The following is a 14,990-nucleotide window of genomic DNA, read 5'->3' as shown; positions in this document are numbered from 1 at the left end:
CAATTATTGTTAATCTTTTAAAGGCCAAGGAGTGGGAATACAATATCTGCTTTTTTTCCCCTCTATTACACTGTTGACAGCCCAAGGGAAACACTTTTCTAAGAAACCAGGGAACAGGCAGTTCTTACGAATGGCTTCTTCTCATCAACATGTACAATGATACTTGCATTTAAATTATTCCTTATGAACAACATAACAAAACAAAAAAATCAAGGAACATACCCCCGAAGAAAGATTCCACCATATGTCTAAAGTCCCAGCAGATATTACATTTGATGTGCAATTAAGGTATTGATGGATGATACAAGTGTGATTAATACATTAACTGTAACGCGCCACACATTCAAGCAATGAATATCACCCGAGAAAGAGCTACAAAAATGACAATTCATCTTCAAATATGTTACTTGCTAAATGCAGAATATCTTTGCAACTTGTTTGAACATGTGGCAAGTTACACATAGGCAACAGTGTTTGTCCTCCTATGTCCCAGTGTGGACAGCATTCTCCCTAGACGCTACCTGCCAGGGGACTTCCCATGACTCATGCTGATCTCTGCTGCTCCAGGGTGCCTCTGCAGAAGTCATAATTTTCCCCAGCCAGACTTCAAAGCTGCTTCTTTAAAGAGCTATTTAGCACCTCTTCCCTGTTAAAACCAGAGTGTAAACACACTCAAAATGCCATACTTTACTTCCTCCCAATAGAAATCAAGGTTGTGGAGAGCATTTGTTCTCAAACTGAGCACAGACAAGATGGGAAGAGAGGAAAAATTCATACACAAAAAAAATCTCATATAGGAGATTCTCATCTAAGAGAGTTCAAGCCCTGCTGTTCCTTCCCCCTCCACCTTTCATATGGGTCTCCCCTGCTCTATGCAAGGGTCAGGTGAGCACGCACTTCACCCCAAAGGAGCTCAGCTGGTGAACTCAGAGCTTACTTCTCATTAACAGCACAGATGAAAGGGGGGGGGGGGGGAATGACAGCCCTTGCCAGCAGCCTCCAGCTCTCCTTACTGATGAGTATTGGCAGAGCAAGTTCCCATAGTGCTTTTTCCCCCCTGGGTAGCCTGCCCTGTGACTATGAAGCAGGTCACATGCTGCAAGTTTCTATTGAACATTTCCTGTTTCTTGATGGAAATAACAAGATGACCCCGGGATTAACTCTCCTTTATTGCCAGTGTGCTTTTATAGGGACTTAAGTAGTAAGCACATTAGTCATGAAAATATCTAGTGTAACTTACTTAATCTTTAAATGGCATCTCAAATAATATCATTTTATTCGAAATACCTTATTTGCTCCATAAATAAGTGGCAGTCCTTATTCTTTGTTTTTTATGTACAACTTTTTAAAATACCAACTTTTTAAACGTAAAATAAAATTTCTATTAATGAATGTAAACTGTCAGCATGGAACTAGTTTTGCTTTTATTCTCCTATCACAAAAATTATGACCATCTGTAATTCTCAGGCAGACCGCAGATTTACATAGACTGTTTTACAAAAGGACACACTTTGTACTTCAGATCGGTCATTATATAAATCAAAATTAAACTGCCTCTGGAATTTTCTATTTTCATTTTTCACCATACAGTTTTACCAACATTCTAATTGTCTAGTATTCTGCACTGAATTTAGAAATTCTAGAATTTCTCTGATCAGTAGATAAAACAATTTCAGACCAAGTATTAGGATTTCTCTCTAAATTTGAGAAGAGATTTAATTAGCAGCTTTCAGCTACCTGAAGAGTACTTCCAAAGGGGATGGAGCTAGACTGTTCTCAGTGGTGACAGATGACAAACAAGGAGTGATGGTGTCAAGTTGCAGCAAGGGAAGTTTGGGTTAGATATTAGGAAGAACCTTCTCACTAGAAGAACAGTAAAATACTGAAGCAGGTTACCCAGAGAAGCTGTGGAATCTCCAGCCTTGGAGGTTTTTAAGACCCGGCTAAACTAAGTCTTGGCTGGGATGATCTAGTTGGGGATGGTCCTGCTTTGAGCAGGGGGTTGAACTACAGGACCTCCTGAGATCTCTTCCTACCCTAATTGTCTATTATTCTATTTCAAAGGCATTTTGTTTCTATTATTCTATTTCAAAGGCATTGTGTTTCAACTTTTACAGTGAGTTGTGCAAATGTATTGAATGTGCTCATTAGACTCTAAGCTAATTTTTCATTTTGTTGAATCTTTTGACGGCAATTAATCCATAGCTTTATTTTATGTTCCAAATATATATATTTGGAACATAATATGGCCAGCATGGAAGCACTCTTACCCATACCTGTCTTGCCAATGGTTGGTAAATTTATGGACAGACTGTAGAAAACCAAGGTTAAAAATGCCTATTCATAAAATCCATAAAAAATATTAAGCCATCCAAAAAAATCTAAACCACCAGAACTTGAAAGAAGCTCCATCACCAGAAGAAAGCTGGATGCAAAACACTAAAAGACAGGGCAGAGCAGCGCCACCTGGTGTCTGAGGAGGAGTACAGCACCCTGGTAAAAGTTCCTGTTAGGGCTTTGTTGCTCACAGGAGTCTCTATAGCTCCCTCCCCTAGCCATGTGCTGCTGCTGCTGTATCCCATCTACCTGTAACACTGCTTGCCTTGCAGGTACTAAGACAGTGGTGTTTCTCTGGGGGTCCAGGATGAGACACAGGAGCAGGGCCAGTGAGGGTGGGGGTAAGGCCAGGGAGGCATCAGGGTACAGGGTGCAGCCAGGGGCATCAGGGTAAAGTAGTATGTATGGGTGAGTAGGGGACTTTTGCAGTGGGAACAGCAGGGTGCGAAACCATTGTAGCAGTCAGTCAATCAGGCTTGCAAATTTTTTTTGACTGATAATCTGCAACCTTTTTACTGACAGTCAAACATTTTTATTATGGCTGATGTTAAACCCCTAAATTTACACCCAACCCTTGTCCAGGGTCTGGCAGAAGGTTTAATATATGCTAGAGTGCTTTAACAATGTGCACAGGTACATCAGGGCCCTTCTTCAGGGCTTAAGTAGCTAGTTGTTTCTCTTTTACAAATTGAATTGCTCTTACTGCTTCTGAAAATAAAAATTACAAAGGCCAACAACCAGGCCATATTGGCCTTTTGGTAAACAGAGAATGGAAGATGAGATCAAACACAATGAATGAATCATATACTCTTTTAGCCTTCCCTATGAATGGGGCAAAAATATATGTTCAAGAAAAAAACAAAAACAAAAACAAAAAACCACTTTTCAAGGATGTAAAGGAATTAAAAATCTTTGCCCCAATACACTAAGAAAGTTCATATTAACATTATCCTATTTATTAAAATAAGATTTTTATTAAATATTGTAGTACTTTGAAAAGATTTGATAAAGTTACAAAGCATTTAGTTTAAATTACCAGTCTGATCGCCCTTTTTGTATGAAAAGCCTGTCCAATTATATTTTAATTAAGATGCAAAGCTTTAAAAATTTTATAAAGTTCAGAAATTAATTTACATTCAGTGATCCAGCTAGGAAGGCAATCTGTTGTGTTTTTCCAGTTAATCATAAATGTTTAATTTAACTTATTCTTTGATACATTTATCTTTTCCAACAGGGAGACTAAACTTTTGGTCAGCCTTGGCTGCTTAATTGTTAAGTAAATGGAATTTTATTGACCGAGGGACAAAAGTTTACCAAAGGACAAGAATAGGAAGATATTTTAATTAAAATCACCCAAAACCCACACACCAATAAAGGGGGGGCAGAAAAGAAGATTTTGGAAGACTACTATGTCCTTTCTAGATATAAATGAGATAGAAAGGATGATCAATATATATGTGCCTGTACACTGGATCTGGCAACATAAAAGAACAAGTAACAAGAACACAGAGAAAGCACAAAGCCATCCCAACACACATTGATTGGTGAAAGGGTAAAACAGAGGGCACGCTATCTAAATGTCTTCAATTTTTTTTCTGTGACTGATATCTGACTGCCACAGTAAATAACGCACTACCTTTCAAACGTTGTAACTACAGTAAGAAGCCCTTTCAGTGCGTTAATATTAGCCTATTCACAGTACAATCACAAAAGTGTAAGTATATGACTGCAGAATTACGCCCCTTTCTACTTGCTTTATGGTAGCTTCCTGAATTATAACATTTTTCTAATGACAATGGAAGTAGTCAGTGCATGCTGCATAGTGCATCATTATTTTAACTGTGCACCAATCATAACAAACAGCTATTACTTTTACTTTTTAAAAGTTAAAGTAGAAACTGTTAAATGATGAAACTGTTAAATGATGCTCTTGATTCAGGATTTCTAAAAGAAAAATACATGCAACTTAACCTGTATTATGAAAGCTTAATTCTAACATGTAGTCTATCAAAAAAAAGAGACAAGCATCTTTGTTTAGAACATAACTCTTTTAATGCAAACGGGACTTACCACTTATGATCATTGTACATCCTATTAATTCTGTCCCATTCAGCATTCAGTTGGGTTAGTGCATCACCTATTTGTATAGCTTCAGGTCCAGATGCTTCTAACATAACATCAGGTTGTTTTTCATGAATGACTGCAATCTGATCCCCAAGTTTGTCCAAAATATCTTTTATATTCTACAAAGCACAGTAATAAAGCAAAGTCATTAGTAAGGGTGACACTAGCAGGAGAAAAGAAAAAAAAAATCAACTAAAAATTATGAATATTGCCATTTCAAGAATGAGAAACAAAAAGAATTTGGCTACCATGGGGGGAAAAACAGTAAATAGATAAAAGCAACATCTCAGATTAAAGCAATTTTCAAATCACCCCATCTTAACCACTCCCCTGCCATCTCCTTTCAAAAAGTTAACATATGCCATCACAGATGATCATCTTTGGAGCTTAAGGAACATGCAGTTTATTTCAATAAGCATTAGTAGAAACTTAACTTCCTGCTTTCTCCCCTCCCCTCCCATCAAACAAAAATTGCTGCTGGAATATCCTGGAAAGAGAGACAGAGCACGTACACACGAGCAAGCAAGCAAGCGAGACTGAGAGTGAGCAAGCTCTTCCTCTCCCTCCACATTGAAGGTCTCATCAGAAAATGGGTAGTGTAACTACTCTCTCTACCATCTCCAATATACACACACAGCCATGTGAATTTTTTTTAACTTCAAATGGCAAAAGGATGTTCAGAGTAAATGCTGCCCAAACACAATACATTACTGGGCCAAGCAGTTGCAATTCCATGCACCACAAGAGAAGTGTAGGGAGACTTCCGCATTATCTAGAGACAATGGCATACAAATAAAACAACAGAATTGACTTGTCTTCTTTCATTTTCAATTTCAAAATATTCATGAATTCCATGCATTTCTGCCATGCTATTTTTCTTCTAAATGCATTTTAAAGGTGCAAGATTATCAAAATAAAAAGTGATCAGGACATTGCTACCTACACTATGATACTAATACAGTTTGGACTGGGTCATCACTGGAGTTCTCCCTCAGAGTGTGTCCAGATGCAGCAAATTGAGATTAAGAGGACAGCGATATCACTATCAGCAGACAGAATAAGAAAGCCCAATGCTGACAAAGTATGAACTCATAGCTATGCTTGATTTTTAAAACAATTGTGAATATCTGGATATACAATGATTACTGTTTTTCTCAGTGAAATAATTCATTAGTTTTAGCTCTCCCTTGCTCCCCCAAGCTACTAAGGCTATGAACATACACTGCATTTGTCCCAAGAGAAAACATTTTCAGATATCCATGATTTTTCAAATATCCATGTCTGTTGTCCCAGAAAGGCTCATGGGATAAGTGTGAACAGTTTGTCTCGGGACATTGTAAAGTACATCTGAACAGTTGTCCTAGGACTACATCAAGTCAATAGCAGAAAAGCAACATAGCATTCAGGTGGTCACTAAACCGTGCTTGGAAGGGTGATGTGTATACATGCCAGTTCCAGGACTTTTCTGTTCATGGACAAACACAGGTACAACTCCTCCTAGGACAAATGCAATGTCTGTTCCTAGCCTAACTCACAGTTAAGGAATCCTCAAAATGTGATATGTGTAGAGCTCATATGTGTAGAGCTGATTTTAAGTCATACGCTGTGAACACTTCCTTTTGTTCCCAGCTGCTTTTTCAGCCCTTTGCAAAGAAATTACAAAGAAGCACTAGGGCATGTATAAAAGCATCTGGGAGCAGCCAAAACAGACAACCTAACTACCTTTGTTAGCAGCCAGTGTTACAAAGGGAAAGGAAGCTGGTAACAAAAGATTATCAGGAGTATCAGAGAAACACAGGGAGAAAACAGGGAACATCAGAAAGCACAAAAACATGTGCACGGGACAGAAGAATAAGGGAGAACGGAGTGAAAACAAAAAAATTAAAGAAGCTGGGTACAGCTTACGGAAGTTTAAAAAATGTTCAAAAGGCAACAGTTGCTAAGCACCGAACTTGCATTTAAAACAAGATTTCAATGCTTTCAGATATTTTACTCAGTACAATCCCTGGTCAGAAACGTGTGAACACAGACATTCTTAACGTTAGGCACACGACTAGCACTATCTTCATCTGTTTAAATTAAACATGAGCGTTGAAAGATCACCATGAGGGACGTGGGTTTTCCGTTCACTGTGGAAAAATGCAAATTTTCCCCTTTAAAGGAGAAAAACGCAGGAAACTACGGGTCTTCTCCTGCAGGCTAGCAGCTTGTAAGGGGCTGCTTGGGACTGTGGGAGGAGGGTGACTGGAGACAGGGATGCCACATGCATGTGTGCATGCAAACATACGTGGCTGGTGTACAGTCTGGCAGGGGGGTAGGAGCAGCCCCAGGAGATAGATACAACTAAGTCTAGGGCAGGGGGTTTTGGAGAGCCAGGGCTTGGGGAATGTCCAAGGGGCTGGAGGGACTATGGGTTCAACACTGGGGAAAGGTCAAAAGGAGTCCTGGCTCCAGGGCTTTGGCAGGGCAGAGGGGGTCTGAGGCAGTGCTCAGTGCCACCAGTGAGTCCACCCCCATGCTGTTGCCAGTGGGGCCTGCCCAGAGGCACCTGCTCCTCCAGTGGGGAAAGTGGGCAGGGGGTCCTTTGGGGGCACTGGGGAGCTGCTTAGCCAGGTGAGCGGTGTCACAGGCTGCCTGTGCTCTCAGGGGCAGGGCCTGGGTGGCCAAGAGACACTGCCAAGTGGGGAGAGCCATGGCCAGAACAACTGGCGCAGCATAGGAGCCCCAGCCTGGGGCAGGGGGTGCACAGGCATCCTCCTCCTCATTCCTTCAGCCTACACCGGAGCCAGACTCACTCCACTGCCGCCTACATAAACAGAGCCACCACAGTTGCCATGCTCCAGCCCGAGCGGGACAGAGACTGCCTGGAGGCCCTCACCTTCCTCCTGCTGTCTGCAGCATGGCCCGGGCCAGAGACATGCTTCGCTTCACTCTTCTGCTGTGGAGTACAGTGCTGGTCCTTCCTGCCTTACTGCAGCCCCAGCTGGCATTGTGGGGAAGCGCGTGGTGTCCCAGCTGCTGGCTCTATTTCTGCATGAGGTGCGCTGCCTCATGCTGGAGGCCGTCTGCTGCGCCCCCACAGACCACCATTCTCTGAGTCCACATGGGGCTAGGAGGGGCAGGGGGCAGATGGAGGTCCCCTCTGGTAGGGTTAAGGGGAGCAGAGAGCTGTGAATAGGGAGTGAGGGGCACCAGCAGGGGTGGAGGTCTGTAGGTTGGGAGTGACAGGCAGCAGGATGGCGGTGGGGGACTGTGGCTTGGGAGTAAGGGGCAACGGTAAGGGCAGGGGCAGGGCTGATCAGGGCCACAAAGCAGTGCAGAGGGGACAGCGGAGACAGATACAGCTGCAGCTGGACCCACATCCTGGTGAGCGAAGGGGGCAGGGGGAGCTCTGATTTTCCATGATAAAAACACCAAAATCTAACGCCAAAATAAATAGGTATTTAGAATTTATTTTAATGATTGAAGTACTGTTAGGCCTCTAAATTGCTTAAAAAATGTAAATGTATCAATAAAGCGTGTTCAGCTGATATATATATATATATATATATATATATATATATATATATATATAGTGGCATTTCATTTTAATTGCGGGAAAATTTGGATTTGAGGGGTTTTAATCCGAGAATTTGGGGGTTTTAATTGAAGAATTTGGGCTTTTTAAACAGAAAACCAGGATCCCTGAGATCACTTTCAGCTTCTACAAAGCCCTATTGGCTATTGCAAACTCAGCTACATTTGCAGTGGGAACACTGGATGCATTCATTACTTACTGCACAACATATATTGAATCACAACCCTATGTAAATCCATTATGAAACTTCCCCCCCCCCCCCATTTCATTTCGTTAGTGCTTTTTTCAAAACAGATATTAAGTTTGCAGTACCTTCAGTGAGTCTTCCTGAGTTGAGAAGTCCTCGTAGACACCAGTATTGAGCTCTGGTGCATTCAGCAATAGCTCTATGTCAGCCATGGCTAACAAAACTTTGTTAATGTCAATCAAATAATCAGTAAGGAAGGGTGAGGCCCTAATTCCCGAGGGGAAGTAGTCTGTCAGCCTCTGTTGAACAGGTATCACCTAAAGAAACATAAAAGGTCACTTCATTATTTTTTCTTCTAAATGTAATAGTTTTTGGGGGGGAAAAAATCTCACACACAAGCCTATGTTACGCTTTACTTTATTCAGCTCAGATATTCTCCTAAATTATTTTTAAATCATTTTTAAAGATGTCAAAATTACAAAATTCTGCAGATCGTCATCAGGAGACTGCCTGTTTACACCAATGAACTGGAGCCTTATTCCAAATCTCCAACTCAGAAAGTTAGTAGACTTTATGTTTCAAAATAATGCATAATAAAACATTTAATATTTTCTGTTTTCTTTCACCCACCAACCACTGTATACTTTATACAGAGGGTAGATTTTTCTTTGATGGGCCTACATCTACAACAACCTAATGGGAACAAATGCCTGCCTCTGCATATCTGGTTATCGCAGCTTTTCTGAAGACAATTCTGGAAAGCTGTCAGTATCTCGGTACATTCTGCCAGTTTTCTCCAGTCTTTTAAGCACATTTTCTCACCTCCCAAAAAATATTTGTAAAATCCTCTTTACAAATCTTAAGCATTTCATAGAATAACAGAAGCCTACAGAGATGTGAAAGCATGATAGTACTATTATGGCAAGATGATTAACTTTAGAGGTGCACCAATACATCGGTCTGATATCAGATCAGCAGCGATATAAAGAAAATTTTCTGTATTGAAAAATTGGCCTGATGCAGTCAACAATTTGTCCGATATATGTCCATGCATGTGCACAGCCCAAGCGTAGCAAGCACGTCAGCAATGAGGAGCACAGTTAGCAGCGTGGAATGCTGCGTGCAGCTAGCAAGTCTGGTATGGTAAAAGGGAAAGGGGAGTGGGGAAGGGTGTGGGGGGGCAGCAAGGCCCCCGTGGTAAGGGAGGGTGTGGGGTTGGGCCTGGGACTGCCCAGCTGGGGCCAGGGAGGGTGCAGGATGGAGGCGCGGCTCGTCAGGGGAGTCCAGGAAGAGAGAGGGGGCGGCTCCCACTGCTGCATGTGGCTCGCCCAGTGCTTATCTCGTGGCTGCTGCCACTCATCCAGGAGGTCATGGGAAAGGGATGTTCTCCTAAATCTGCCCAGCCGGGAAGAGCCCGGTGCCAGCCTGCCTCACCCAACCCCATGCAGATATGGGGACACATGCCCCTCCCTGCCCGTGCCCTCCCAGACAAGCAGCAGGAGCCACCAGACGAGCACCAAATAAGCTGTGCAAAGTGGTGGGAGCCACCCATCCCCTTTCCAACGCCTCCCTGATGAGCCGTACTTCCATCCCATGCCTGTCCCGGCCCCAGCCACAGCCCACAGCTGCAGCCCGCCACATGCTGCACAGATCCAGGGGGGATACGTTCCCCCAGACGAGCCACTTGCAGCTCTGTTCTGCACCCCTCTCCACCCCGGCTGGTTAGTGCCTGCCCCAGCTCCATTCCCTCCCTCACTGCAGGGGCCTTGATCTGCCCCCCCACCCCACCCCACCCCACTCCTTCCCTCACCTTCCAACACACCAGGCTTACTAGCTGGATGCAGCTCTTCAAATTGAAGAACTGTACATCAGAAATCAGATCAGTATCAACCAACATGCCTCCTTAAAAATCAGCTATCTGTATCAGCCCCAAAAATCTATTGGTGCACCCCTAATTATCTTCTAAAAATTGCTGGAAAGATGGTTCTGGGGGTTCCATATCAACATAGTCCAGTGGTGCTCAAACTTTCCAGTGCCCAGGCTGGATAAGCAGGATGCAGCTGGTCCACTGGCCAGATCCATAACATGGGACCAGGACTGTGGACCGGATTTAGAGCACAGACTGATCCTATGCACTAGATCCAGTCCATGAACTGACACCATGTACCTGGTCTGGGGCCAGACACCAATGCCATGGCAGTATACCAGCTATTTATACTAGTCAGATCCAGCAAGTGGGATGATGTCATCCAGCCTGTGTGGCTCCCCTCAGGTCCAAAAAACAGGGAGCAGTGGCACCATGAAATGCCATGGGGCAACCCAAGCTCTGACAATTAACATTGCCACTGCTCCCCCACTGCCAAATTTCATGGTTACATGATTGTACAATGACTTTAATTAGTCCTGTATTACTTGCCAGTTTCTTTCCATTTTTCATCACCTGGCTTAGAAAGCACACCTGTAACCAACTGCAGAAGTTTTACTTTTTTCAGTAGGAGCTTCTGCAAAATTTACAAAGATGGTACCAGAACCAGTGACCAATCTGAACTCCTCTTTAGTGCCCAATCTACTTGTTCTTTTTATGATAAATAGCAGTCCCACAATAAGTTCTACTCTAGGTATATTTTTAAGTCATAAGTGCAATCCTCTGAATAGAATTCAATTTAATAAGAGTAGCAGCAGCAAGGACATTAGTAACCTCTGTGCTTCATCTGATGCCTCTGCCAAATCTTGCAGGCAAGCTTAACAGATTGTTTTCATTACCCATATTAATTGTTCCATCCAAACAAAACAGAAGAGTTCATCTATGTTTCCATAATGTATCTACACAGAGCTATAAGAGTTGTTCTAAATTGCCCTTTGTTGAACTAAATTTAAGCTTGGATGTTTTGGCATGCTCTTTTTAGGTGTTTCAGTAAGTAATAGCAATAGGCAGCATTCACAAAAAATACTGAAGTGGTCATGAGCAAGTATTTCTAATATACAAAGGGTCTCAGCTTTATAATTCCTCAAGAGGAATATTTAGAGAGGGAGATCAGCTTTTTCTCCAAATCTCAGTAACAGGAAAAATTACAACTTTAAAGCTAATTTCTTCACAACTATGAAATTTTGTATCTTCTTTCTCCAGCTGTGCTGGCAAGCCTGTGCCAGTTTCCCAGTCACTCAAGCAACATCTGGCCAAGTCAACTTCCAGTACCCAAATGTACTTCAGCTGTTAGAAAAACTAACTTTCCATCTCCCTTGGCAAACATGTTATTCTGTTTGTGTGCCTGATTAATGGCAAAGACTGCAAACAAAAGTGGGTCCTTGTACTCCATGAACTTGTCAAGACTAAATCTGAATTCAGTGTCTTCATGTTTCTGGGCAACTTCAGCACATTATTCAAATTAATGTGGTCAAGAGTAAAAGGATCAAAAAAACCCTTACATCAGGGCATCTAGCCACTGAACGGTTTACCTCCTATCCTGAAGGTTCCTAAGGTTCTAAAGATACAGTGCCAGCACTGTAGCAAACCTGGAGCCAATCTTCTGTTGCCCTTGGACGATATGTGCACCAATATGCTACACCTCAATCATTTCTCACACCCTCCCAAAAGCACAATATGAAAGAATAGATGGGTACAGAATAGGGCCTAATGCAATCCAGAGCATATATACGCAATTGGAAAAAAATCAATATTAATCTTTATTAGGGGTGTGTGAAATGGACCCTATTCAATTCGGATTCGGCCCGAATCAGGGACAGTGATTTGATCTGTTTATCTGATGATTCGATGTTGATTCGGTGAATTAGTGATTTGGACACAGGCACAGCATTAAAAGTTTTTTTCTACATACCTCGAGGTAGCAACGCAGCTCATGATCGCTGCAGTGCTGGGGTGGATGGAGTGTCCCACAGCAGCACAGGGGGCTCTCCAGTATACTCGGCAGCAAACCAGGAAGTGGACCGGACATACTTCTGGTCCACTTCTGGGTCTGCCGGGGGGCCCCTGCACTCCCCCAGCCAAGTGATCAGCCATGTGAGGATCCCGGGTGCCCCCCCCCCAGGCCCAGAAGGCACCAGTCGCTGAGCCAGGGGGGCACAAGGGGTCCCCCAGCACGCTCCCCGGTGGACCCAGAAGTGCTTCTGGCCCACTTCCGCGTTTGCTGCTGAGTGCACTGGGGAGCCCCCTGTGCTTCTGTGAGACTCTGCATCTGGCCCAGCACTGCAGCACTCATGAGCCCCTGCTACCTAGAAGTTTGTAGAAAAAAACACTTAAAGCTGTATCTACGTCTGAATCACTGAATCTGTCTGAATCGATTCAGAGAAATTAAAGGGTCCTCTTATTCAATTCAGATTTGGAGAATCAGCCACCTAATTGGGCTGAACCTCCACCAAATTGAATCAGGGACCGAAGCTTCTCACAGCCCTAATCTTTATACAGTACCACAGTAGAAAATACACCTTTTAAAAAAGATTCAATTACTGTGCCTGTGGTGATGACATGACAAAGATGACATGACAGGGAGCAGGAAGCAAGGATTTTTTTGTGTGAAATTTTTTATTGGACCAACTGCATAGCTGGGATCAAGTCCAAAAGCTTCTGAATGCAAGGCGTTCGTCTTATCCCAACTATATAGTTGGTCCAATAAAAACATGACCCCAAAATATCTTTGCCCCTCACAATTCCTGGGCCATCACGGCTACAATATCATTCTACACTACCATGATTAAAGCAGGCATTCAAGCTATTGTTTTCAGTGTACTTTGTTTTATTACATTAGGTGCTGGATTACTTTACCAGCTGTAGTGACTTCATTCTGACTCAGTAATCCTAGCCCCAGCTTCTGTGGCAAACTGTGTCCCGTGAACCAGCATGCTCCTGCTGTAGAAGGAAAGGGGGCTAATTGAAGAGCTGTCATGACCAGGGTGCATACCACCTGCAACATTCAGGCTACAGACAGACATTACACATAAACCGGTTTAAGTGATCAGAAACTGATTTAAACCTGTAGCAGAACAGATGTTCAGTACACATAAACAAATTTGAAAATGGCTGAAACCAGTCTGAGATAAACCTGGTTGAATGTAGTATCAGACTGAACTGATCTGGCTCAAACCGTTTATGCAATGTCTGTCCTAGGCCCCTTTCTAGTTTAAGATAAACCAGACTCCCCCAGCAGCCCGGCATGCTGTCTGGCTGGGTGAGGGTCTGTGCTCCACAGCAGGACTGGCTCCTCCCCTCTGCTGCCTTGCTGAAGCTTGGCAGTCTCTGCAGACATCTGCCTGCCTTCTGCTCCCCCCGCCACTCTGTGCTAAGCAGGCATTTCCCCCATCCCTCACAGACACCTCAGCATTTGCTAGCAGACTACATGCTGGCTACAGTCTGTGCTGTGGGAGATGAGAGGCAGACAGGCTTTTTGGAGCTATTCAACAGGTAGCTTAACTTCCTTTCTTGGAAAAGCTATTTAAGAGCTGTTTACTCTTCTACCCCCACTCACCACTTCCTGCTAAGCAGGAATTCCCCCCTCCCCACTGCCTTGCAGAGAAGGTATCTGTGTATTAGCTAACAGACCACATGCTGGGTCTGTGCTGAGTGAACAGGCAGAATCAACAGGTAGCTGGCAATGTCCCTCTGTTTTCTTAATGGGGAGATAAACAGTGAGATAGGGGTGACACTTATCAGGCCCCCCCATCCCCTACTTGTTCACCTATCAGTTTGCTGCAAACAGTATACAGAAGCAGGGAGGGAGATTGAAAAGCTCAGTTTCATCAACAGATGCATTCACTGCACACACACCCTTTGCCTCAGTGCTAGCTGGGGGCTGGCAACACTCCCACCCCTTGAGCAGTGAGCTTGGAAACGCCTGAGACTGCAAGCAGGCTGGGGGTTTACACCCTTCCCTAATCAGAGCCTCCTGCTGGGACCTGGCCACACACCCCTCAGCTCAGCTTTGCAAGGGAAGTGAGGGCTGCTCTAGCGCCCCCAGCTTCCAGCCTGACCCTGAGCCACTGCAGGCACGTGCCTGAATTTCCTCAGTCCAGAGGGATTGTCTGTATGATTGGAAACTAGTTCAGTTTAGCCAGGTTAGACTAACCTGCAAAGGTTGAATCAATTCAGGCTCAAGCTTTTTGAATGTCTGTCCCTAGCCTCAAAGCTATTCCCTCTGCAAGACCTTTCATGAGCAGTGCATTTGGAGTGGGAGAAGACTGGGAATGTCTGTGTCATTTAGGGCCACTAAGCTCCAACAGCTGCTGTTGAATGGTTCCCCAGCTGTGGATGGCAGCTGCTACAAATCATTCTAGTACCCATGTCTGCATACTCAAGGGCTTCAGTTCACCCAAACACAGAGTTATTTGATCCATCTCCACTATCCTGCTGCATTATAAATGCACAATTATTTACACTCCATGGTGGGAGGAGAGGAAGGGGACATGCATGGGATCTGAACTGCATCTCCTGACATGCAGCAAATGGCTTTCCACTTGTTCCTGGTGCTGGTATAGATGGGTGTGCTCTGCCTCTGATAGCACCATACTGGGATAGGCTGCTGCTCTGTTTCTGAAAAGCAGTGAATTCCTCTCTGTGCTGTTTCAGTTCCTGGAGCAGTTCCTGCAGAGTATGCCTAATTACTAATCTGTACCAGCTGCCAGCAATCACTGAAATGTTATTTCCTCTTTTCAGCACATCATTCTTTTGGTGAATACTCAAGAGTGTTAGTAGTGCATTACTAGAGTTCTGTTTTTCACATTCAGCTTTTCTCCACCTTAAATGTGAGATGAGTA

The 14,990-nt window shown here is 43.6% G+C and overlaps 1 protein-coding gene across 10 annotated transcripts in view; it reads right to left on the bottom strand.

Moving 5' to 3' along the window:
* UTRN (utrophin) overlaps window positions 1–14,990 on the bottom strand; it is a 631,944-nt gene that overhangs the window by 343,448 nt on the left and 273,506 nt on the right. For all 10 annotated transcript variants that reach the window (XM_019488372.2, XM_014605522.3, XM_059713704.1 and 7 more), the window contains 2 exons: window positions 8,351–8,542; window positions 4,408–4,580 (listed from right to left, as the gene is read on the bottom strand). In XM_019488372.2, coding sequence (XP_019343917.1) covers window positions 4,408–4,580; window positions 8,351–8,542 — 365 coding nt within the window. The remainder of the gene's footprint in view (window positions 1–4,407; window positions 4,581–8,350; window positions 8,543–14,990) is intronic.

Source organism: Alligator mississippiensis, chromosome 1, assembly GCF_030867095.1.
Source record: "Alligator mississippiensis isolate rAllMis1 chromosome 1, rAllMis1, whole genome shotgun sequence".
In the NCBI taxonomy this organism is placed as follows: domain Eukaryota; kingdom Metazoa; phylum Chordata; order Crocodylia; family Alligatoridae; genus Alligator; species Alligator mississippiensis.
Note: the sequence above shows the minus strand (reverse complement) of the source record. Positions and strands in the feature narration are given on the sequence as shown.